The 25,791-nt window shown below is 36.7% G+C and overlaps 1 protein-coding gene across 17 annotated transcripts in view; it reads right to left on the bottom strand.

Annotated features, from left to right (window-relative positions):
• Positions 1-25,791, bottom strand: part of ERCC6L2 (ERCC excision repair 6 like 2) — an 85,504-nt gene that overhangs the window by 39,418 nt on the left and 20,295 nt on the right. For 5 of the 17 annotated variants that reach the window (XR_011323240.1, XR_011323241.1, XM_069776242.1 and 2 more), the window contains 8 exons: positions 20,267-20,338; positions 18,931-19,076; positions 13,675-13,770; positions 12,215-12,314; positions 8,783-8,935; positions 7,571-7,651; positions 4,643-5,828; positions 1,583-1,737 (listed from right to left, as the gene is read on the bottom strand). Coding sequence is in view for 12 of the 17 variants with exons in the window: in XM_069776242.1 (XP_069632343.1) it covers positions 1,583-1,737; positions 4,643-5,828; positions 7,571-7,651; positions 8,783-8,935; positions 12,215-12,314; positions 13,675-13,770; positions 18,931-19,076; positions 20,267-20,338 (1,989 nt within the window). In the remaining 5 variants the exon portion in view is untranslated. Of the gene's footprint in view, positions 1-1,577; positions 1,738-3,225; positions 4,460-4,642; positions 5,829-7,570; positions 7,652-8,776; positions 8,936-10,118; positions 10,177-12,214; positions 12,315-12,399; positions 12,690-13,674; positions 13,771-16,279; positions 16,525-18,930; positions 19,077-20,266; positions 20,339-25,791 lie in introns of those variants that run through there. The other 12 variants (XR_011323243.1, XR_011323242.1, XM_069776245.1 and 9 more) reach the window with 11 other exon arrangements.

Here is a 25,791-nt window from a genome sequence, read left to right as displayed (position 1 = left end):
ATATTCCAAAGTTGTCTATGAAGATCTGGCAGCTCTTTTAAGCAGAGCACAAAAAATTCACAGCTCCACATTTAAGAATAGGCAGCTATCTAGGGATTATTTCCAGATTAGTGGCTATACGTAAAAGAAAGAACAGGAAGCAAAGGCAGAGGCAGCCTTCTCCATAATTATTGATGTTTTTCTTCCTACTTAGATCTCCAGGAGGATTGACACTACTGTTGCTTCTGAGTGAAAAATAGATACCTTAGAAAAACTGATTGACAAGTTAATCAAGAGAAGTTCATTTGTAATACTTGCAGTCACACAAACTCTAAACAATGAGATGTAAGTTTCATGAACAAGACAAATGAACTCCCACAAACTAGTTTTGAACTTAGGTGATCAACAGACATTTACTCAAAGTAGTCTCTTCAAAGTTTTCCTTCATTTATATTTAGCTTTATAATGTTGTCATTGCCATTAAGTACCTTTCTACAGTATTCTTGAGTATTTTTGACCAACTTTTCTGTTAATAAGGGACATTCTAATGCAAATGTGTTAGAATTGAAAAGGCCTCACTTTTACTGGTTGGCCTGGTTTGATCTTCCCAGAGTAAAAATTCTTTGGCATCCCTGCTAATGGCTTAATTAAATACAGTACATCAACAACACTGGAAGAAACTCCTCTAGCCACCGCGGATGTTCAACACCCCAGAACAACATAGTTTTATGTCTACAACTTCTGTAGTGCTTGCTAACATGTCTGTAAAGACTAAACTGCACGTTTACCAATTACTTATTCTATGCTTGTGGTTTATCTTAAGAATCAGTCTAGGAAACTGCCAATGTTTATTACAAGGCAAACAATAAAGTGTCCAGATAACTAGAGTAGATTAAAACCACTATGTAATATGAACAAAAATCTGGAAGCTGTACCTGAATCTATTCCAGATTTGTATGTATTCCAAAAGTAACTAAACAAGATGCACGACCAACAAAAAGCATAAAATGTATCTGTTGCTGCAAATGAGTACCCACAGTAAACTCTAGTTTTATGTTTCAGACATTAAGCACAGACAATTTAATTCCTTGTAGCAACTGCATGTGTTCCCTCCCTACCCCCCCCCCCCCCCCCCAAAAAAAAAAACCAAAAAACCAACCAACCCATCTGCAAACTGATTTATGTTTGACTTACTATGCTACAGAGATTCTGGCATGTACTGTGGCAACTGGATTTTTCTTAACTGGATCCAGGACAAACTTAAGTTTTTTCAAGCCTCAAACTGGGCAAACGTGGCACAGAATTTGATTTCAAACACTCAATCTTTAATCTCACCATTTCTCTCACAGAAAAATCCCACAGAGGGTGCTGTGCTGCTTAATTCCCAACTCTCTCAGAGTTGGCCAATGTAGAAACTACCCCAAAAAACAAAACACAAATGTAATTTATTAGACCTCCATTTGAGCCTCCTCCTCCTCCCCCAGTGACTTTGATCATTCACGGTGGCCATTAACAGAAAAACAAGTTTGTTAGAGCTTTTTAACATGAAAAATGAGGATAAAAAAAAGAGTAAAAACAACATTTCCCAAACATTTCTCTTTACCTTGGCACTACAGACTGCTACATTAGCAGGGAGCTGGGAAAACTGCTTCAACTTAAATACATCTCGTACTGCCCACCGGCTCAAGCGATTCTCAGCCTTGCTGGATCCAACCACGTTCTGATTTGAATGAATATATGCCACTTCTTGAACGCCATCTGATATATTAGGAGAAAGATACAATCAAAGATGTTGATTATTACAAAACCCTGAAGGTACACAGTTGCACTGAAAAAGGATATTCTAATTTTAAAAAGTTTTACATGAAAGTTGTAAGATTTGTTATGATTTCACTCAGCATCAGGTTTCTCAGCTCTATGAAATTAACAATTATACTTATTTAGATTTATCCAGTTTAATACTGCTTCCATTTCAGTGTGCTTTTTTCAGATGGACAAAGAAGTTTGAAAGCATCTACAATTTAATGGCTGCAGTATTGTTTAAAGTCTCTAATAGAATCAAATCCTCTCCATGGTATTTCAAACTCCCAGGTCATGTAGTTTTGGGCTTTTTTTTTCATAGAATCATAGAATGGTTTGAGTTGGAAGGGACCTTAAAGACCATCTTGGCCAACCCCCCTGCCATGGGCAGGGACACCTTCCACTAGACCAGGGTGCTCAAAGCCCCATCCAACCTGGCCTTGAACACTTCCAGGGATGGGGCATCCACAGCCTCTCTAGGCAACCTGTGCCAGTGTCTTACCACTCTCATAGTGAAGAATTTCTTCCTTACATCTAATACAAATCTACCCTCTTTTCTGTTTAAAGCCATTAGCCCTTGTCCTATTACTACATGCCCTTGCAAAAAATCCCTCTCTGGCTTTCTTGCAGGCCCCGTTTAGGTACTGGAAGGCTGCTATAAGGTCTCCCTGGAGCCTTCTCTTTTCCAGGCTGAACCACCCCAGCCCTCTAAGCCTGCCTTCACAGAAGAGGTTTCCCACCCTTCTGATCATCTTCATGGCCCTCCTCTGGACTTGTTCCAACAGGTCCATGTCCTTCTTATGTTTGGGGCCCCAGACATGAACACAGTACTCCAGGTGGGGTCTCACCACACCACAGTAGAAGGGGAGAATCACCTCCCTCAACTTGCTGGTTATGCTTCTTTTGATGCAGCCCGGGCTGCAACCGGCTTTCTGGGCTGCAACCGGCTTTCTGGGCTGCAACCGGCTTTCTGGGCTGCAACCGGCTTTCTGGGCTGCAAACACACATTGCTGGGTCATGCTGAGCTTCTTGTCAACCAACATCCCCAAGTCCTTCTTCACAGGGCTGCTCTCAATCCACTTATCACTCAGCCTGTATTTATATACTTGGGATTGCCCCAACCCACGTGTAGGACCTTGCTCTTGGCCTTGCTGAACTTCATGACGTTCGCATGGGCCCACCTCTCAAGCCTGTCAAGGTCCCTCTGGATGGCATCCCTTCCCTCCAGCACGTCAACCGCACCACACACCTTGGTGTGGTTGGCAAACTTGCTGAGGACGCACACAACCCCACTGTCCATGTCGCTGACAAAGATTGTTTAACGAGCCGGTCCCAATACCGACCCCTGAGGAACGCCACTCATCACTGGTCTCCACTGGGACAAGCAGCCATTGACCACAACTCTGAGTGTGACCATCCAGCCAATTCCTTATTCACCAAGTGGTCCATCCATCAAAGCCACGTCTCACCAATTTAGAGACAAGGACGTCGTGCAGGACAGTGGCAAAGGCTCTGCACAAGTCCAGGCAGATGACATTAGTTGCTCTTCCTTTATCCACCAACACTGTAAGCCCGTCATAGAAGGCCACCAAATTTGTCAGGCACGATTTGCCTTTAGTGAAGCCATGCTGGCTGTCACCAATCACCTCCTTGGTTTCCATGTCCCTTAGCATAGTTTCCAGAAGGATCCACTCCATGATCTTGCGTGGCACAGAGGTGAGGACTGGCCTGCAGTCCCCCAGGTCTTCCTTTTTTCCCCCTTTTTAAAAATGGGCGTTATGTTTCCTCTTTTCCAGTTGGTGGAGCTTCTGCAGACTGCCAGAACTTCTCAGATATGAAAGAGAGTGGCTTAGCCACTTCATCTGCCAGCTCCCTCAGGACCCAGGGATGCATTTCATCAGGTCCCATGGACCTGTGCACTTTCGGGTTCCTTAGATGGTTTCGAACCTCATCTTCTCCTAGGGTGGGTAGTTCTTCATTCTCCCAGTCCCTGCCTTTGCCTTCTGTGACTTGTTTGGTGCGGCTGGAGCACTTGCTGGTCAAGACCGAGGCAAAAAAGTCATTGACTACCTCAGCCTTCTCCATGTCCCAGGTAACCAGGTCTCCCATTTCCTTCCTGAGAGGGCCCACATTTTCCCTAGTCTTCCTTTTATCACCAATGTACCTATAGAAACTTTTCTTGTTGCCCTTGATGTCTCTGGCCAGATTTAATTTTATCAGGGCTTTAGCTTTCCTAACTTGATCCCTGGCTGCTTGGACTATTTCTCTATATTCCTCCCGCACCACCTGTCCTTGCTTCCACTCTCTGTAGGCTTCCTTTTTGTATTTGAGTTTAACCAGAAGCTCCTTGTTCATCTATGCAGCCCTTCTGATGTTTTTGCCTGACTTCCTCTTTGTTAGGATGCATCACTCCTGAGCTTGGAGGAGGTTATCCTTGAATATTAACGAGCTTTCTTGGGTCCCACTTCCCTCTAGGGCTTTATCTCATGGTACTCCACCAAGTAGATGTGCACAAGTCTTTATTTAACAGCCCTGTCAAGACTTTCAGGGTTTTACAGGTCAAATATTTAGATTTGTGAATTCTTAATAAATCTTCAATCTTAGCATCTTTCAACAGACAGTAAGTGTTTAACAAAATACTTCAAAGCAGCCCATCAACCCAGGAGACAGGAAAGTAACACTAATAGGTAAAAAGAGAGATAGAGAAAGACATTACTAAATAATTTAGCAAAGCATTTATTAGTATCTTGTAACAAAAACACGTATAGCAGGAAGAATTTAAAACCTGCCAACAATGATAAATTAAACATAAGTTACTGCCTTAGTTGAAATAAAATCAAAGAAATTAAATTACCATAGTTACCTAAATATCTGTCCATTGATTCCACTTCACGTTCAAATTCAGGTTTACTTGCAGAAGTTCTTTGCACAGCATACTTGCTAGACTTTATTTGTGCAACAGAGGTATCTTGAATAGAATGAAGCATTTTAGACCCAAACTGACCTCTGCCTTTCTGGCTTTTACACTTACAGCTTTGCTTTCTGGCATGAACTTTCTCAACTGGTAAGTTATCTTCAGATGATGAAAATTCATCTATATTCTGAGATTCACTTTCCCTTCCTTTTCTATTGTGCTTCTTTGCTTCTAGCAGAGATTTGGAGATGTCACCTAGTCCGTTGCTACGGGCATGTCTTTTTTTCCATTTTGGAATGCCTAAAGTTCTTAACTTTCTTGATTCAGAATTATGGCAAATTTCAATATCATCAGACTCATCACTTATGTCACTTTCATATTTCAAATCTCTTGTGCTGTTCTTGATGTCTTCAGAAGACATGACTTTGCTGAAATTTGACTCAGTACTATGGCATCCAAATTGCCTACTGTCTCCCTTAAATACAAACCCATCTTTTTCCTTTGCTAACTCTTCACAATTTTCAGATGTTGATCTGTATATTTCAACCTTTTTAGTAAGCACTAGTTGCTGGCATGCTGGAACTTGGGTAGGAAAGATGACATCATCATCCTCTTCAGAACTGTCTTCAGTTTCCATGATTACATCACTTTGCTTTGAAATGCCTTGATCCTCACTTTCTCTGTCCCCTTCCTCCTCAGAGCCTGATAAAGCAAGCCAGTCTGTACTACACGTATCTTGTTTATCAATTCCATCTGGTGACTGAGCAGCTTTCCCATGCTCCAAAACAGGCACATGGTTTTGACATTTGTGAAAATCACTGCGCTTGCTATTTACATTTGTTCTTATAGACTGATCATCAGAACCTGAATGATGAGAAGTATAATCATTATCCCCTTTGGTAGTTTCAATTTCTCTCTGCAACAACTTAGAGAATCCACACTGCATTAAGGAAAGCTGTCCCTTTGTTACCATTAAATTATTTGCATTGCAAGGCTTCCTTCTGTCACATTTTTTCACGGAAGTTTCCAGAATATCATCATCACTAAAGTCATCACAAAAATCCATTTCTTCTCTCTTTAATTGTGCCTGAATGCTTTGGGGATCTCTATCTTCTTTAGAGTCTGGTTGTTCATACTAAGAAGAAAAATAATTGACAGCAAAGGTATTTAAGACATAAGTAGTATATGGAACACACCTAATTCCAAAGCAGTGTAAAAAAAAAAGTGGATTTCTACTATGTTAATCAAAAAAATATACAAAATAGTATCATAATATACAAATAGAAAGCAAATGCAAAACAAATCGTAAAAAGAAATTATATGAAAGTCTTCAGGAGAACAAAATTTTTAGCAGAACAACAATTAAAATAACGAAAAACATTATGTATTTGAGAATATATGCTGCACGCTGCTAAAACAACCTATGTCTTCACAATCCACACCCGTATTTTTCTAGCTTATACTAATCTTGTTGCAACTTTTCATCCTTTAAAGGTAGTTTGAAAAGTGACTTCATGATTCAAACCTTAATACTGTGTAATGACATTCATAAAAAAAAATATTCTCACAGCAGTGGTCAACCTCCTTGTATATGGGGGCTAACACAGTTTAAAAGAGCCATGAGTACATAATATTCTGGACTAAAATTAGTTGAGGTCTACTGTAATCAAACAAAAATTACCCCCAGGCAACCTTAAAACATTTTGAAGATACAGAAGTCCAGAATACAGCTCCAAAACTGCCTACTACTAAGCCAAAATTATGACAATATGTAAGTGGAAAGTCAGAAGGGTGAATACTAAACTTTTGTACATGAAGTTTTAAAATTAATATATTAATCCTGATATCACCCTGCTTAACAAAAAGCATTTAACATAAGCTAAAAAAGTGACTGTTTGTCACCAAGTCCAATGTGAGATCATGACCATACAGTGACATATTAGCAATGTGATGTTATGACCAATGCGATGGCACACTGATTTAAATTAATACTGACATCTACCCACAGAAATCTCCAAAAAACATAATAGACAGTGGCTAATTTTTAGTACCATTCAGTGTGATTTAAGCTAACAATATTTTCATGTTAGAAGCCATATTGTAGACCTAACTGTTCGTTTCCCAAATCACTTGAACACAGTGTTTGGTCAAAAACATTCATAAAAATGCTCCCATAAACCCCAACCTTTTCAGGAAAAAAAAAAAAAAAAAAAATCAACATCAACCTTGTTCCACAAGGAAACTATTAGATATATTATTTAAAAAAAAAAAAAAAGCCAGCACTGAACAGACCACTAATTTGGTGGGAATGACTGTACATGAGTACATTAACTAAATAGCCCGTGTCTTCCAGAGGGGTCCACAAAACCTGAAGCAAGCTTTCAATCCTCTAAACAAATTGTACTCCTTTCCACAATTCCCTAACCAAAATCTTCTAAACATCAGTAGGTGTCAGATTCTCAACCGACTTCTTGACGGGAAAGCTGTCATATCGTATCATGTCATATCACATCATGAAGCTGTCACTCAAGACACTACAGAGCAATGATTCAGTAAACAATATTGCTCTGTAATAACTGCATGTTAGTAATACCTTCATTCAGACTGAGGATATTCAAGTGTTGTAAACATCACAGAATACCATATAACCAGATGTTCACAATATTCCATTTTAAATACAGAAATACAGACAGCATGACATTATCCAATGCTTTACAATATGTAAAACCAGGGGCAAGCAGACAACAAAAGATGGCAAGTGCAATATAGGGCAAAAGTATCATCAGCCTAATAACATACTGTCCACATTTGCCACTCTAGTATCAGGAACTAGAGGGACTGGCACGCTTTGGTGCATAGTCCAAAAAGACATCTCACCTTTTCTGAGCTGCATGGAGGAGTCTCTTCCTTTAGCCATGTAGTTGCTGTCATGACTCCTGCTTCTACTCGCCCTTCCCTCTAAAACAATCAAGAATGTATGTAATAAAAACTGTATCTGTTCAAGTTAATAAAGGCAAGCCCAGAAAAAAAATAGTTTTTCTTTCTTTCTACAAAAGGTGGAAGCACTGGACATATAATCAGCAAGTCCAGACTAAGACTTACATTTTGGTAATACACTTACTGCTCTTTGATCTAACACGTAACCTGCAGGAAAAGTAACACACTGCATAAATTGGGAGGATCTTATACATACACTGTCTTAATAATTTTAAACTTTTCCAAAGCAGAATACCTGCTACAATATTCATATCACATATCATGTTTTAATTTAATTTACAGAAGATTTGAGCTTAATATCCCCAAAGTACATGTTCTTACACCACATTACTCTTTTGGGTATGCTACCTTTATATGGCTGTATCACACTCCTCAGCCTCTTCCTAGCATAGGCAAAATAACAAAATGAAGGGAAGGATGGAAAGAAACCTAGAATAAAGCTGCAATAAATTGCAAGATGCAAGTTAGCTGCAGCAAACATGCTGGATAAAAAAAGGTATAATACTGCATATACTTAAAATTCATTTGCACTATATGCTAAGGAATTGGGCCAACAGTCTTTTTGGAGTAACTAAGAAATGAATCTCAAAATATCAAGCCTCAGTTATTTACTCCCACCCTGTAACATTTTTAAATACAGCATTATAAAATATATTTTATTAAACAGGTTTTGACATCTCAAAATGTACTATAAAAAAGTTGCCGTGATCACAAAAAATATTTTTATGATCAGAATTCTGTCTTAAAAGGTCACTCTGAGCTACTGATGAATAAAAGGTATCTGTGCACAAAGCTGACAATATGTGAAAGTATCATAAAAATAACTTAACAGCATTTTTATTAGGAAAAGAAATATATTAGCAAACTTTTGATTTTCAGGTTTTTGTTTGATTTAAGGAAATTTATCTGGTCTACATCAGAGTGAGAAATTAGCATGCCTATTTCATTTAAGGCACTGCATAGACAGGTACTGCTTAAGTTTCACCATTCTTTTTTATAAAGTGTTCCCATACAAAATTATGACAAAGTATCTCATGAGGAAAGGAAAAATGTAAAGCTAATAGCCAAAAGCAAAAGGGTAGGACTTCACACCTCCAGGATGTCCTTGGTAAGACAGGACCCATGAGTCCTGAGTTTGAAAAGGTTATGGATCCCAAAAAGCTCTCCTTGATGTTCCTTTGATCCTTGCACTGCCTCGAAATACCGCTTAGCATTTTCACTTCCAACCACCACACAGTGAAGTTGCTAAAACAGAACAACACAAAAGATTTCAAAAGTGTTTGCTCCAACAACATGTCAGAATTTCCTGGCATGCACATTGTATACACAGCTTTCGTTGGAGCAGGCAGAAATTCCTAAGGGAGGATATTTTGTTTTCATTTCCCTGGCAGATGTTGGTATAATAGATTGTGGTATAATAGGAACCTGTTTGAGTTTACTGAATAAAAAAATAAAAATATTTCAAGTCTTTTACTACACTGTTGTCCAATATCAGACACCTACTATACACACTACTGCCACTCCTCGATATCTTGACTGCTCATCTTTCCTCGAGACTAAATTCTTAGTATTTTTTCATAGTCCTATGCATTGTATGCTTACTTGGTAAAGACTAAATAAAGCCACCTGATTACTCCTACTGCTCTCTGAATTCAATTTTAATTATCATGCACTCTTGCTAAGTTGACTGAACAGAAGTGACTTCAAAATCTTCCAGGTAAAAAGGAAAGACAAGTAAATAGTTTGTCAGGGAGAATTAAAACATTTTTGAAGTCAGACAGGTTTAGCTGCATTCCAATGACTGCAAATTTTCAACACTTACATAATTGGTCTATTTGACTTTAAGTGGAAGAAAGTAAAATCCATGGTTTTAAGGATACCAGACCTGTAATATTTTTTGTAACTGTCTCTAAGCAGTTGGTAGTTCTTCAGTTTTACTCACTTCTAGTTCTAGCACTGAACAGGTATTTTCCTAGACAGCACATCTCTTGAATTATGTAGGCCAGTAACTATACAGTCAAGTTCTAGTTTAATTTTAGCTAAGCATAGTTTATGTCTTTCTTGAATTATGCATGGTATTTACAAAAGTATACTTTAGGATACATATATAACTTATTTGGTTTTCTATTATGTTAGAGTTCAGTTTTATTTACATCAGATTCTTCAATCACATATGACTGGGTCAGACAATCAAACACCACTAACAGAAAAAATTCAGCAATTTTAAAATCAAATAGATCTCTCAGTAAGAATACACTACAAACATGACAAAGCATTTTCACATAAATTCATTTCATGAAAAGGATTGATGACAACATTTAGCTCTCTGAGAGCACATTTGTATAGTTCACCAAAAGCCACACGTCCACATGCACTCATGGTGTCTGAATTTTCAAGAGCAGAAAAATGCATTTTCTTCAAAACTTACTGAAAGTTTCCTAACTGTGCTCAAGTGTCAATAGCAGGAAATGCAATCCAACTGTAAACTAAAAAAAATAATATCCCAGATTTACAATTACTCTGTTTACTGCTTCCTAATCAACCTGAAAAACACAAGACAACTTGAAAAAAAACCACAAGAGCCTTTCAAGAAGTTTTATATGTGCCTTTTGGAAATCCAAACAGACAATATCCAGGTGGTCTTTATCTACAAGATCACCAATTCCAAAGACATCCATGAAGCATGACTCCACTTCTTCAGGATTTTAGTGAATATAGTCAGCCGTACTCTGCTATTGCTCATTTTGTTAGCCTTTCTGAGACCTCTCCTACTGACACTTGCTGTTGAAATGAATCCTCAAAAGTACTTTGCACAAGAAAAATTTTGGAACAGGATGCTCTGTAAGCTTTTCTGTGAATGTGGCTATAAAAAATAAATCAAGCAGGTTTTTTGGAATGAACTCCTTTAAACCTTGCTAAAGCCATGCCAATACAGCAGTACAATTCCTGCTCCTGATGTGTTCGAAAACTAAATTATTAGCTTTTATGTTTTTAGACCACTGTCCCTCAAGAATAGTTTTTGGACTTACTGGGTTTTATATTTAACTTGCCTCATTAATATATGATTTCAACTATTAATACAATGTCTTCTTCATTCTGAGCTTCTGACACTGTCTCTGAAAATTGCCCAAATACCTGTGAGTGCTTCAGCCCATCACCTACTTCTTTTAATTTCTTCTTAACAAGTTTCCACCTTTTTATTTAGATAATTTTGTAAGAATTAAACAGGACTCTAATAGCTTTTTGGCTTCTACAAAACACTGAATTTAAATCAGATAAGAGTCACTGTTACACTTTTGAAAGTAGCATTTTAAAGCAGGCCACACACGTTACTGAGAGCAGCTCAAGATTTGATCTTCCAGCTGTAGGTTTTCTGACTATCTGCTCTGTGAAATCAGATGATCTTAGAACCTTATTCTGATTTGTCACTTACTTAAATCTTAGGAGGATAATGACAATCTGTATACTACTGCATTTCCCACTCAATCAGCCTCCAACCTGCTCCTTGTAAATAACCCAGCTACAAGAGCCGCTTGTCACTGAAGACTCATTACCAAATTTTTCCTATTTATGGCCAAAAATTCAAATTATTAGGTTAATTCATCAAATTTCATAAAGCTTTCTTTAATATATAGTATCATTTGCCCACTGAGGTGACCTACTTTGTCTTTTCTATGCAATGCATTCTTCAGGACAACTGTATCTCCATGATTTTCTTCCTTTCTCCAAGTTTCTATGCCTATAATGTCAGTATCTCAACTCAAAATCAATCACTTTATTTCTTTAACTTGCAACTTTTGTTGAGAAAAACATGTTCATATTTCATCTAGTTTCTTATTATTCTGCAGCCAGCTCTTTGTTGTTCATGTTCAAGTTTGCCTATTTTTTGTTTTAATTCTGATCTCACCAGGAAACAGTTGCTAGATTATGGGTTCCTCAAACCACACACATTGCTCTTCCCAATCTTAGGTGTTTAAACCTATCAATGCAAATAGAAAAATTTGGAGAGAGCAAGTGTTTCAGGTTGAGTATTCTGGCAAGCAACATCACTTATCATCTTTGTAATAGCAGCAACTACAAGCTGTTTCCCCCTCCTTTTATAAGCAAGTTTTCACAATCAGGAGAGTAACAATGCCTTCTTGCTTGTCTTCTATAGCACCAGCAAGATTTTTGCTCTACTTACTCCAACCTTTCATAAGAAAAAGCTGCCTGAATCAGACTGCTGCAGGTACTAACTACAACTCTCGCAGATATATTTTACAAGTCTTTAAATAAAACACTTCTCTGTATAACCCGATTAATGTTAATTGCATAATTAAATTGTCAAAAGTTACAGAAAAACTTGAATACAAATATAATTCTTTTTTGTTCTTTGATTATCGCTAAATGATATATCTCTGCTTAATAAGTTAAGATAACAGCATGTACCAAGGTAAACTACAATTTTGCTATAGGCTAGCTTAGCTTTCAGTCACTGAAGCCGCTAAAAACCATCTCCCAATTTAAATAGTTTGTGAACTTTACCTGTTTATAAACTTGTCGCAAGTACATCATCTCCTCCACAGTTCCCAAGGATATCAATCTAAACACTTTAACAGCTTTGTATTGGCCAATCCTATAAGCTCTGCAAGGACAGTGGCATATTAAAAACCATTTTTAATCAATAAAAAAAGTAAGAGACAGCTCTCAGGGGTAGTAAAATAAATGAATAAAAGCATTCCAATAAAACAGGAGTATTCTAAATAATTTATAAGTTGGTTGTTTGATATTTTTTTTTTATTTTACTTTTCCAAGTTTTCCTCAGTATTTTATTCCCTTTTCCTTTACCCTTAGTTTTCCATGCTTCTTCCCAGGCCTATCCAGCTGAAAAAGCTTCGTCCTCAGTTTGTATCACAAGGCCTGTCCCCCACCTCTCTTGAAAACACATCTGCCACAGTTTTATCTTTTTTTTTTTTTCCCTCTCTGTCTCCATCTGCTCTTGCACAAGATATCCTCCTATTTGCATTATATAGGAGTTAGATCATGGATTACTTGGGGCAGCCTGTTCTTTCTTATCTTTATAAAGCACTTTGCAAGTAACAACATCATAAAAACAGCTAATGAACTGGCAGTGTTCTATCTAAATGGTAAATTCTGAGACTTCTAATAAACTATATTCCAAAAATTCAAGAGAGACTGAACCAATTTATAGAAATGTGATCTTACAAAGATTCTTTGAAGACAGTCCCTTTCAACAATACACATTTCAAACACATATTTCTCTAGAACAGGTGCACATAAACACCTCTCAGAAGTCAGAAAGACCCTTAAAATGAAATTACATAACTGGATGGGACAACAGAAACAAGTTTATTTCTGCTTGTGAAAATGTACAAATCTACTGGATTTTGAAGGTTTCCAATATTCTTCAGCTATTCAAAAGTCTGTCCTGAATTCCTAGGAAAACATCCTATGGTCAAAAAGCCTTGAAAGAAAAACCCAGATTCCTGGAAATATTCCAATGGCACTTCCATCAGAGATAGAAGTGAGTGCTGAAAAGACACTAATCTCCACAAGGTTGAAACAGAAAAGAACATAAATGTTTTTCTTCAAGGATTCTGGAATTCAAAATATCACTTGAACTAGGGTCAACTACAACCTACTCTGTCCTAGCAAACAAAGCAAAAATGCCATCCAGCTACACACACACACACACACATTCTCAAGATCACAAAAAGTTACAGTAACTATGGCTTTCTTTCCCTAATGACCCCACCGTCACAGTGCCACAAAAATAAAATGGAAAACAAGAAGTAAAATTCAGGGTTAAAAGTAAGAACAAAGCTAAAAATAATATAGCTGCACATTTCTTACTGGTTTGTGGACAAGTCAGACTATGTAAAAAATTTCTTCCCTGAGGAAAATTTTAGTTGGACAATCAGATTACAGAATCAAAGCAAAAGAAGAGTACAACACAGATCAAGTTCTATACTTTGAGAGTGTACCTGTCAATAGCTTGAAGATCATTTGCTGGGTTCCATGTAGGATCGAACAGTATAACAACATTGGCACCAACAAAATTAAGACCCAGTCCACCAGCCCTAAAAAGCAAAAATTAAAAAATAGAACTATTTGACAGTGAGAAAACCTTTTTTTTTTCCCCAGTGTATTAGGTCCATATTGGTATATCCTTCCACAACATAAAAAAAAAAAGAGCACAATAGAGATACTAACAATAGTGGGGTACAGCTTTGTGTTACTGTTGCGTTAATAATCACCAAGTACTCAAATAACCACTGGTGTAAAATGCAGTCTTCTCACCTAAGTAGCAAGAAGATTACAAACTGTATGACTAGCTGAGTCATAACCAACTGATATCACCTTGATATAGTAGAAGACATGACTGCTATTTCATACCCTCTGAGCCCTAAAGAGACCAACTCCCCCAACAATCATACTGAAATACATAACCACTTTTACGCCAGCTAACATTACAGAAGCAGGAAAACTATAGCTTAAATAAAGAGTCTGCATTAGATTTTACTTCCTCTAATCCCCGTACATAGTTTTGACAATAATGCTATGCAGCTTCCACTAAAATGGTCACAGTCTAGGGTAAGTCATATCTGTAAGAATTAACAACTGTCACAAGTACATTTGTACAGTATGTCAGTCAACCGTTAAAAATGAAGTTGGCCACACAGCTGCCTATGAGCAACAATCATACCAGTTATTCCAAGGAAAAAAGTCACTGTAAGAAAATTGTCTACTGTGGGGGTTAGGAGTCACAGGAGTACCAGTTACATCATCTTTTAACATTCAACAGCTGTAGTCTGCTTTCAGGTAAAGCCTGCAAGCCAGTAAAGAATTTGAGCGTATGCATAACCTGATGTACCTAACTAATGCCCTGCTGAATCCAACAAAACTGCTCAGTTACTTGGAGTTTGGCATGTGCATAGCTGAATGATTTGATAGGAACAAAAGTGAGGAATATACCACTTCTCATCCAGCTGCAAAACAAGCAAATACTGAAAACTCTTTTCAATTGGCTCAACCAGCATTCCTACAAAAAGAGGCACGTTCCTAAATAAGTACACGCTAAATACTATTATTAATTTAACTATTAAAACAATTCTTCACATTAACATAGACAGCACTAATTTCAAGTGTGTTTTTTTCCAGAATGAGGTACCACAAAAACAAAAGTCAATCCCATTTAATTTACCAAGCAGCTAGTTTTAACAGATTACATTATATTCTACTTGTTTAAAGCAGTGGGAAAGGTAAAGTTTCCACGTATAAGAATGAAGACAGAAACCAAAAGCTTATGGAGCCCCACCGCTTTTTGGTCTTCATGGAATCCTTGTCAATGTAAATACAGTTGTGGCCTCTTCCTTCCAGGTGTGGTGTGGTGTGCGTTAGTTAAATCTGGAAAGGGAGAGGATGTGGGAACCTGCCAATATTAACGGAGGTTTCCGGAGGATGAGCGTTCTCAAAGTTTGAAATGCTGAATAAAAATCTTTGTATTTTTCAGAATACCTTACTGTATTTCGGAATTTTGGTGTATTTCTTTTTAGTGAGGACAGAATTCAGCCTCTCATCTTACCAAACCAACCCTGCAGTCAGACTGAAACGTTAAGTCAACATGTTTTTCCAAATACTTTCTCATAAAATTTGCAATATTTGGAACTGAAATATGAATTAAACCTCAGTGCAAAGCCTTAGTGCAAGTAAAACAGACTGACCATAAAGATTAACTAAACAGGATACTTAGCTTTATAAAGATTTTACCTTTCCATATTTTTAGGTATGCTGCAAAAATTCAGATATTCCAAAACAGAAAAAGAATGGCTCCTACATCCTTCATGGGCAGAATGAATGCAGTAGTTACTTTGCGCATTGTAAAGAATATCTTCCATTTTAACTATCATTTCAACTATCTGCTAGTCATTACTGCAAGATGGTCCATGCAAATTACTATAAAATGGCTCAAATGAAGATCCCTGTATGAAAGGTCTCATAGCAGCTGTGTTACAAACAACAGTTTTCAAAAGATCACCTTACTTAAAACTGCACACTGTGTTAAATAAATGGCTTGTTTTTCTATCCTGCCACTGACAACTTAATACCTCCATGTTCAGAAATTACAAAAAGTATCACATTAGGAAAGTTTCCATGAAAGCTTTGACTATGTAATTCTATTTACTGAGGTAAGTTTTTTTATAGTTAATAAGTTCTGTTTGAGTGATATCTCGTAGCTGACAGTTCTTTTGAATTTGATTGCATGCTCATTAAAAATGATTTGCAACATAGCTGTGAAGAATTCAAGCTAAAAAAAGCCCTGTAAAAGTAGCGGACAGCAGTCCAGTAATTGAGAATGCTGCAGGTAGAATGGAAGTGTATACTGTAATGTTTCATAATAAAAAACTGTCTAAAAATTTCTGTAACCATCACCTCTTCATCATCTAAGCACTTCTCTTTACATAAAAAAAACCCAGAGAAGCAGAAATAGATTTTAATTTATAATTATCCCAGAGGAATTAATCTAGAGGAAGACTAGCATGGAAAACCTGAAAACAGCAATTTAGCTTTAAAGGTAGGAATACTCACTGCTTTTATTTCTTCCAGAACACTATGATGGAACAGGACTATGTAGACTTCACTATTGTACATATACAGTTCCCCTTCTTCAGGCTAATCAGTGTCAATGGAGTTGCAAGCTCTGACATTCCTCCATCAAGTTATAGCAACTCCAGCAATTATTTTAATGTTTCTAAGCATGCCTCCAAATGCCCTTCTCTTCTTCCAAATAATCATATATTTTCCCAGCAACACTAGCACAGGACTGCAGTATTCTGAAACTGATTATACTTAACGAGCCTTAGCAGTTCCAACAGATGTATACCTATTTTTCCATAGAGCTCAAGGCTGAAATTCATGACATATACCTAATGGTTTGATGGAATTTACAAGCTCTGAAGAAATCAATCATATTTTCTGTCAACACCCATAAAATATATTTATCCATATAGTTGTATTAGAGTCATAGCTATCTATAAAAGCATTATGGATAGCTATATGACTGTGTTTGATACTAACATTAACTGCAAGACTTGAGGTCAAGCTATAGAGATAGACAGATTTTTATTTTTTATTTTATTGTTTAAGGCCCCATTTCTCAAAAAAACTCACCAACCAATTAAAATCAGGATTTCCAAATGTTTACGGGCAATACATAGGCAATTCCAGGCAGAAACAGCATTTTGCTGGTATAGAAAAAATGGAATACAAAACCATGAACACTGTAAATTTAACAGTGAATTCATCACCACTGTCTGCACTGTAACTCACTAATTTATAGATTCAGCTTCCTGTTTAAAGTTGTATGTTAACTGTGCCAGTGGAATATAATGGCAGATTCAAGATCACTATGCAGGGAATTCACCCTTTGCAGAATGTATTTCTGTAGCCAAAAGACTGTGCAAGTATTTTCAGCAAAAATCAACATTTGGCTCTCCAAGCAATGGGACTTTCAGAATACATACAAGTTGACTACACAGAACAGTTGGCCAAAAACTTTGCAAGAAAGTACAGACAGAAGAGTATGACCCAATTCTGTCAACTTACCATAATATACTGTGAAGTCCTAATGCCTGAAATCTGAGTAAGAGGAAAGATGAATCTCTTGCAGAGTAGAACTAGAATAAATCACTTTCTGATTTCCAAACAATTACCAAATTAAAGCTGCTTCCATTACTGTATATCAAGCAAGCAAAAAGATCACTTCTTGTTATCTGTGATAAACTACACAAATAATTGTACCTTCTGTTTTGCTTATTAAACGCTAGTTATATTGACTGCAATTCCATCATTGTTTGCTCCTTCCATTCACTCAGTAAGATGAGAAACACTAAAAACAACAGAATCAAGACTTGCGTCTCAAGCACCACCAGCCAGCACTGAAAGCTCACCAGTCTCTGTATTCACAAGCTCTCATAACAGAGAGGAAAGTCCATCTCTGTTTACCTGACCTTCATTTGTATTTCTATATAAGTTAATGGAAAAGAACTGAAAAGGTTATGATCACACAACTAGACTGGTAGAAGCACAAACTAGAGAGTCTTTTCTTATGCTACAGATGTGCTAATTCCCTGCTGTCTTCAGAGACAAGGAACAGGGACTCACAAAGGTCTTAGGGACCTAGGGAAGCTGATGGCCAGATTCCACAGTTGATGGAAATTACAAACAAACATGCATGACCAATACCACAAACCTCTTAAAACCCTGCCCACATACACCAGAGAGTATCTGAAGACAGTTCTGACATGCACTTGCAATAGTCTTTAAGATTATGTCTGACTTCTAATTAAACAGAGGTAGTGTGGATCCTCCTATCTAACTCCAACATGCACGCTTTCAATAAAGGACTAAAGTGACTGTATAGGCAAGAACAGCACTTTCATCGAGTTTCACGGAGTTTTCCTCTGGGCAGGAAGATTAAAGCTTCTCTTTGTTCCCTTTCTGCCCTTGCCTGGTAACAAACTTCATTCAAGAAGAAACATAGAAGTAGCCAGAATTAAAAATAAAGAAAAAAGAAAAAAATAGTCATTAATTTTAGTTGAACATATTGCTCTATTTCAAAAGAATTCACTATCCATCATAGATTGCTAAGCAGATCCAATAGGTAAATACATTTTTAAAAGACAATCAAGGATTGTTTGAAGTATTTTAAATAGATATATGCTAATTAACATGGTTAATAAATTACAGTAGCACCAAGAGATAATTTTTCAGTTCAATATAGCATTTCAAGTTCACGCTCACTTGCTAATTCTACTAGTACAGTACAAGAAATTGAGTTTGTCTACAATAAAATGAAAGCTTTTTGTGGATAATAACATCATAATAATAATAAAAATAACAATAACAATAACAACAACAACAATGTTTTAATAATATTTAAAACTGGTTTCCTCACTCCTACAGCAACTGGAAATTTAAAACTAGGATTCAGAAGACCCATTTGTTTCAGATATTAGAAGTCCTCATAAAGCAGAGGAAAGGGGAAGGGAGGAATTCTCCAGATACTTTAAGAAGCTTCAGACCACAGCAGTGAGTCTATGTTTACTAACAGACAAGAGAACAATTCACTTCCTTAAAAAAGTGACCCCTCACAAGGTCATCAATCAAAATGCAGAGTAACCTGTTCACTAAGCATTAGAAAGGCAGAATGAAACAGACTAAAAGTTAAATTTTCTTACATTGTAGATACAAGACATATGTTAATTTCTTGAATGCTGTTGAACTCTCTTACAATTCTGATCCTATCTTCTGATTTTGTATTTCCATCAAGTCTTCGGTAATCTAGCCCAGATGCCATACAGTATTGTTCCAGCACATCTAGCAACTGGGTGGGGGGGGGAAAAAAAAAAAAAAAAAAAAAAAGATTAAGTGCTTACTATTATCTTTTTAATTAAACATAATCACAGAGGCCATGTTTCCCAAATATATTTGCAATAGACCAAGCACTGAAAATGAGAGTAGATCTTCACCATTTTGGTATTAACATCCTTGACTCTCCTTAGCTGTGATTCTACAGCATTCAAGGTGATTAATGTTGGTCTGCTGTGGTTTCACTCGGTCCTCCAACCCTGGCTGCCTGTCCCTTCTTTAAGTGATGCTGAATCAGTTCAACCCAATAAGCTGGCAGACAACTTTTAACAGTTTCCTACCATCTTAGTAAATTACAATGACTTGAAATACAGTAAATGAGCACCAGAGCCAGCACAGAAACACACTGATATGCACAGTCAGTTCAGAGGGATGGAGTGACAGACCACAGTAAGCAGCAGTCAGTCTGGTCTTGAACACCCTGAAGGACAACCCAAGAGACATGAGCATTTTACTACAGCATCTAAATATTAAACTTGCAGACTTCCTTAAAGCCACAAAATTATTAAATATTTAAGACTCTGACCTGTCATTCACACTATTATTTTTTAACACTTTTTAGTGCTATCATTACAAATATTTAAGTAAAGAAAACCATACTGTAGATTGCACCATTTCAGGAAACACATTATTCCCTAACAAGAAAATCAAGGAGCAAGTCCCTTAAAAGTGAAATGCACATACACCCCTAGCTCCAATTAAACATTGTTTTAAGTTCATACCAACTAGTGTAGTAAGTTTCAGGGTGTAAGTTTCATCACTGCTGATGGTCAAAAACCAGCAGAACAGAGGAAATTTAACTACTTTCAGTGCTAACACAAAGATTGTATGATACTTCCATCATAATTTGCTGCTCTAACTCAAGACATACCAGCTGAACTCAGTATGAGCTATCTACATCTGAAGTAATACAAGAATTTTAAGAAACTCTAAGGAAGGCAGAGTGTTACATTTGTTTTGCTGTCACCATTTTTATCAAGCGATAACATAAGGTTTCAATATGCTTCTGGAATACAGCACACTATCCTTATCGTTATTTCCCATAGTACAGAGAGAAAGGAAATGTGGTTGACAGCTGTCATCTCAGTGCTTTACACTTCAGAACTCACTGCTGCAGTTAATTGATAAAAATCATACGGAGCTCACCTTTGTGGAAAAGGAGAAAAGAAGAACTTTATCCTTAGTTTTTTGGAAGTGATTTAAAAGCTGCTGAAGGACCTGTAAACGAACCACAGAATACAAACGAAGAGGTTTTATCTGCAGGTCATCTCACACACACTTACATGTGTTTTCAACCTTTAAACAGGCTACACTGTAATTAATTGTTTGTAAAGCCAAACAGAGGCATAACAAAAAACACTACTAACATAACAAATGTGCCAAAGGTAATGGAGATGCTGGACCTATGCATTTTTCAGTGATCTACATGGAAATCCTGCTGTAAAAAGGCAATCATATCACTAACAGGTAAATTCAGAAGCTATTTATGTCAGGGCAACAAAATATTACTTATCTCATGCACTAGCTCACCTTGTGAATTTTTGCATTTAACAAATGCACAGAATTCCCTTGAAAACATGAAGGTCTGTTTTAAGTTTTCTGTACTACATCTGAGTTCAGAACTTCTTGGAACTTGTTTCTTAAAATAATCAGTGAGATCTATGCCCCTCCCCGCTCCCACTCTCGTCTGTTGCTCTGTTTACAGTAGGATCCAGCTTCCCAGACTCTGCACAGACCCTGAAATGCCAATAATCCGCCCACACACAATGTTCTTCTGGTGGGGAAGCAAATAATCCAGAGCCTTGTGTATAATAGTGATACTGTTATTTTCAACAGGAGCATGTCCACATCTGGCAATGGCAGCTCCAGAGTACCATGCAGAAGAAACACACAAAGGGGAAGAAGGAATTTTCTGTACCATGTCTGTAGCTTTCTCCCACTGGGCAATAAATGTTTTAAAATTTATATTTATTCAGTGATAAACAAACAGTTAATCAACACTGATTTCAGTAAAAGCCTAACAAATCTTTGATAACCAAATAATGATGAATATTTATATTAATTTTACAGTTCTGGATAATGTCTAGAATATAAAATAGTAATTATACATCACTTACAAGCCCTTTTGTATATGTTAGCCAGCCAGTTTTAAGTGAAAACAAGGTAGAAACAAGATAATTCTTGCTTGGTTTCTTTGTACAAGAACATATAAACCAGGATTTATTTTACTGAGAAAAAATCCGCATCAGGTAATTTAGCAAGAGCTAAATGACTTACATTTGCATTTTATTTAGCCACATTAAGAAAAAGAAACAGAAGAAAAAGTGACATGCTTTTAAAGTAGAAGGAGTTTCACTACTGTATTGTTGTTGTTATTATTAAAGTACGGGTCAAATAATTAATTTCCTACAGGAGAACAAACAAACAAATCCACCCAGTTTGTTTAAATAAAATGGATCAATGTCATGCCCACTGAGATTTCAGATATTCTGGAGTAAAGAACAGGTCTGACAAACACGGAAAAGTAACGAATGATTTTGCACCAAAGAGAAATAAATTCTGTGCTTGCGCACCAGAGTATTATCCTGAAAGCTGTTGGTCTGAAAAAGAAATACTTCATCATACCCAAGCAAAAGTTACATGCACTTTGTAAGAGCCCACATGGATTCAAATGCCTATCTCCCCATTACTATACATTGTGAGTTGCCTGACTGATGAAATTTTTACCTCTCACATTTGAGAATACCTTGTTTGTATACAGATGTCCAAGTTACCCTACGGTGTTTTTAAACCTTTAAAACCATGCCTGCCTGCCTGGGTTAAGTTTATGTTTAATGGCAGAAATTACTATTATTTGCAAAGTGCTCTGATAGACTTCCATTTTCCCACTGAACTAATGATAACATGCAAGGCAAAAATAAAATGCAAGGCAAAAATAAATAAATCAATCCAGGAGATGTGTATTAAGAACAGTATTCCAAAACTGCACAAATGGATGTCTGTGGAAATATTACATGTGTAGTTTAAAAAAAAAAAAAAAAATTATTTCAAGTACCCAGACATTTAATAGCCCTTTTCAATTAGAAAGCATATAGAGTTTCTCTGAGCTAGAATTTTAACAATCAGACAAGGTAGTAATGAGAATTACTGCAGGCTTTTAAAGTTACCCTCATTCATCTTGACTTTTTTTCCAAGCAGTCCCCAATACTTCTGTATGGACAGTCTGCAATCTTTGTGTTTCAAAAGCAATGGAATCATTTGTCCTTGCACTTTGCAGGTCCACACTGTCTTACTTCATGAGAGAAAAATGGTGGTTTCCAAACAAGGCACACTCATTTCAATTCTCAAATATTCAACTATTTCAAGTTAAAAATCTAGGCATGAAATTCACCTTGCAATAGAAAGTGTAAGCAAGTCTTCTGAAAACTGTATGTTCTGCAGTATGATTGAAAATGAGGGGTAATTCCACAAAAAAAAGCTGAAGCTTAGATCACGTTACTGCATTATTACCTATTTCCCACTGTAACAAGGACATATTAAGAGTCATAGGTGTACCATCAATGCTTGTATGTGTACATTTGGATTACAGGGACTGTTTCTTCCAGGCTCTTGTTATAATCTTAAATTCAGAACAGAAAACCTGGGGCAGTACATTGTAAATGCTACAGCTTGCAAAACACACAGAGATGACTGCAGCCACAGCACAAGGTAGGACTTGAACACCAATATGCCATTCTCTCACACTTACATTCAAGCAATTCTAGTTTTACTGGTGGCGTAGGCATATTCCATAATACAAAAAAGTACGTTTCCCTGTGGTTTTTATCTCTGCTTGGTGAGAGAACAGAAGATACTTTAAGTTGATAGGTTAATCTTTTCAGCTCTGCAAAACAGTTAAAACTGCTTAGCTATTAACCTTCATAGACAAAACCCAGCCTTCCCCCCCGCACGCTGAATAAATTCAAATAAATGCCACAAACTTTTCCTTTGCAAATATGCTCATCTACAAAAGAATAATCACCTGCGCCAAAACTTCTGAGTAGCCTGTAATTTAAAGGATTAGATAATACCTATTCAGTCTATACTATCAGATGAAAGTTACAGAAGTATTTCAATTAGTTCCTAGAATTTATTTATAGAACAGAAAATGTGAAGACTACAGTGGTACATGGCTATGAAAAATATTTTACTATCATTTGTTCATTTATTTCCAAACAAACATGTTAAAAATATAAAAAGTAGTTTTCAAGCTCTAGTATCTGTTGGCTCTCCTCTGATTACTTTCTGATGGTAAGAGGACCTTCTATATTTAAATACCTTCTGAATTACTTTGCTTCCAGAGCATAAAAATCAAAATCATCCCAAACAGCTTTTTTTTTTTTAAATTCAGAATAGAAAACAAAAAAGTTAGACAGTATTTTCTCACAGGACAAACCTTCAATGCAATCAGCAGAAAAACAAAACAAAACAAAAACAACCAAACCACCACAACACCAGACACATATGAAGCGATTTTTTGCATCACAATTATTCTGAAGACAAAATTAATGGACTCAAAAAACACCTTATTTTTCAATGATGGCTACTTGGCCCACTACATAAAACTCCTCCTTCCAGGCACAGAGATATCACCACACAATCCAGAATATTCTGTTTACACTAAGATGTATTTCATGAACTGACCCAAAATTGAAGTTCCCCCCAAAAGAGAAAGCAGGCTGTCAATGTAAGCAATTCTATCAATAATTCTTAGATAAATTGGGTCCAGTTTGCAAGGGACTGAAACATACTGTAGATTTCTAAAACAAAGCATCACATATACAAAACCAGAAGTCATCAACAGTGGAAAAATATTCTGTAAGTCTACTGGGCTGTCATAAATGCAGCATTTGAAAAATGCTTCTATTCTACAATTCATAAAGTAAAAAACAAATCAAACAAGCAGAACCCCTCATAACAACATAAGATCAGAATTTCTTTGGTTGGAGGAAAGAAAGGTCCATATTGCTTTGTACCTTTGCCTACTACTACTGCAGTGTAGTGTCTGATCTGACTTTTTAAACAAGTCAGAGTAATAGAATGTTCTGTGAAACAGCAATTTTTTTTTTATTTCCTTTCTTAGTTTTCTACAGAAATTTATATTGCACTTACCCTCTCATCTACCAAACATACTGAAGAAATATTTTTCAATATAACCATTACTTCAAAAACACAAGATTGGATTTTAAAATCCAGTTTCCCGTGATATACACTGCACTTTTTTTAAAAAATGGAAAATCTCCACACCTAGGCTCTTCTCAGGAATATGTGCTTATTTAGGGTTTGGGTTTTGTCTTTTTTGGGGGGACTTGTGGATTTCTTTGTCTTGCTTTGGCTTTTTTTTTTTTTTTAAATTACCTACCACCTATATTAAAAAATACCTTGAAATATAGGAGTATTGATCAGTATAGACTGATAACAAGCTAGAAGATCGAAAATTAAATAAAAAGCATAATATATCAGGAAAGTTTCTAGTGAGATAGAATGAAGATGAACATTAGATGATTCACTAACAACAAAAAAACGACAGGAGTTATGATCATGCCAGTAGCTCACTATTTTTAATCACATATTTCTCATCTCTTTCTACTTATGTTTGGGCAAATTATCCAGAAATGTAAATTGGCCTGGCACTTATCTACTGGTAGCTCAGAGACTGATTTTTCTAACTGTGTGGACCTCCTCAACGTCAAAAGTAAACATTCAACCTGGCTGACATCTCATCAGTGTCAAGCCATCAGCACAAGCTCAGTATACTTAAGATGATCACAGCCTCTCCTCTCTTGCCACCTCAGTTATGCTCTTAGTCTGGCACTGCAATAGCAGAACCTTCTTCCTTACTACCCAAGGCCACTGCACAGAAGCATGAGAAGAGCCTTACTGCTACCAGCCAAGGTTACACCCAACCCACACAGCCACAGCCAGCTGCACCCCTGAGAAGACACTGCAGTCTATGTTGTCCCAGAAGCAACTCAGACTTATGGCCGCAGTTTGCAACAGATTCCTCCCAATAGGCAGTTCTGTAAGCAGCAGGCTTTAAAGGCATATAATTTTGGAACCTCTCTCTTAACTAAGGCATTTTTGCTTGCTTGTGTTGTTCACTACTGTGTCAGAAAACACATAATGAAAATGTTTTAAGGCGGTGCTGGAGTGAAGTATGCAATAGCCCCAAGAGACAAATTTCTAGAGAAAGGAAAACTAGTTTTAACCAATAAAAGAAGAGCTTCATAAGCACCACCAAACATCGTGGACTTAGTTTTTACAGGTATGTATTAAATATTTGCTGGTAGCTAATTTAACAGTAAAGTTGACTTTCATGAGATAATTAAGTATATATAACAAAGCTAATATGCAGGCCTCTCACATGTATGTAATAACAGAAAAGAAAGATGTTGCTTGCATAATAACAGATCAATGAAGTGATAACAACCATTTCTGTTAAAAAACCACAGCCCTGCCACTGCCTCCCTGCCAGTCCCAACCAACAACTGTGAATATCCAGGTTTATAAAGAGCAAAACTATAGTACACTTCATTCTGCACAGCTTCTTACCCTCCAGTTACTCTCAGCGCAGGAACTCTCCTAAACTAGTACGGTTTTCTTTTTCATGAGCTACATTACACATCTTTTTC

This window comes from Haliaeetus albicilla, chromosome Z (assembly GCF_947461875.1).
Source record: "Haliaeetus albicilla chromosome Z, bHalAlb1.1, whole genome shotgun sequence".
Lineage (NCBI taxonomy): Eukaryota > Metazoa > Chordata > Aves > Accipitriformes > Accipitridae > Haliaeetus > Haliaeetus albicilla.
Note: the sequence above shows the minus strand (reverse complement) of the source record. Positions and strands in the feature narration are given on the sequence as shown.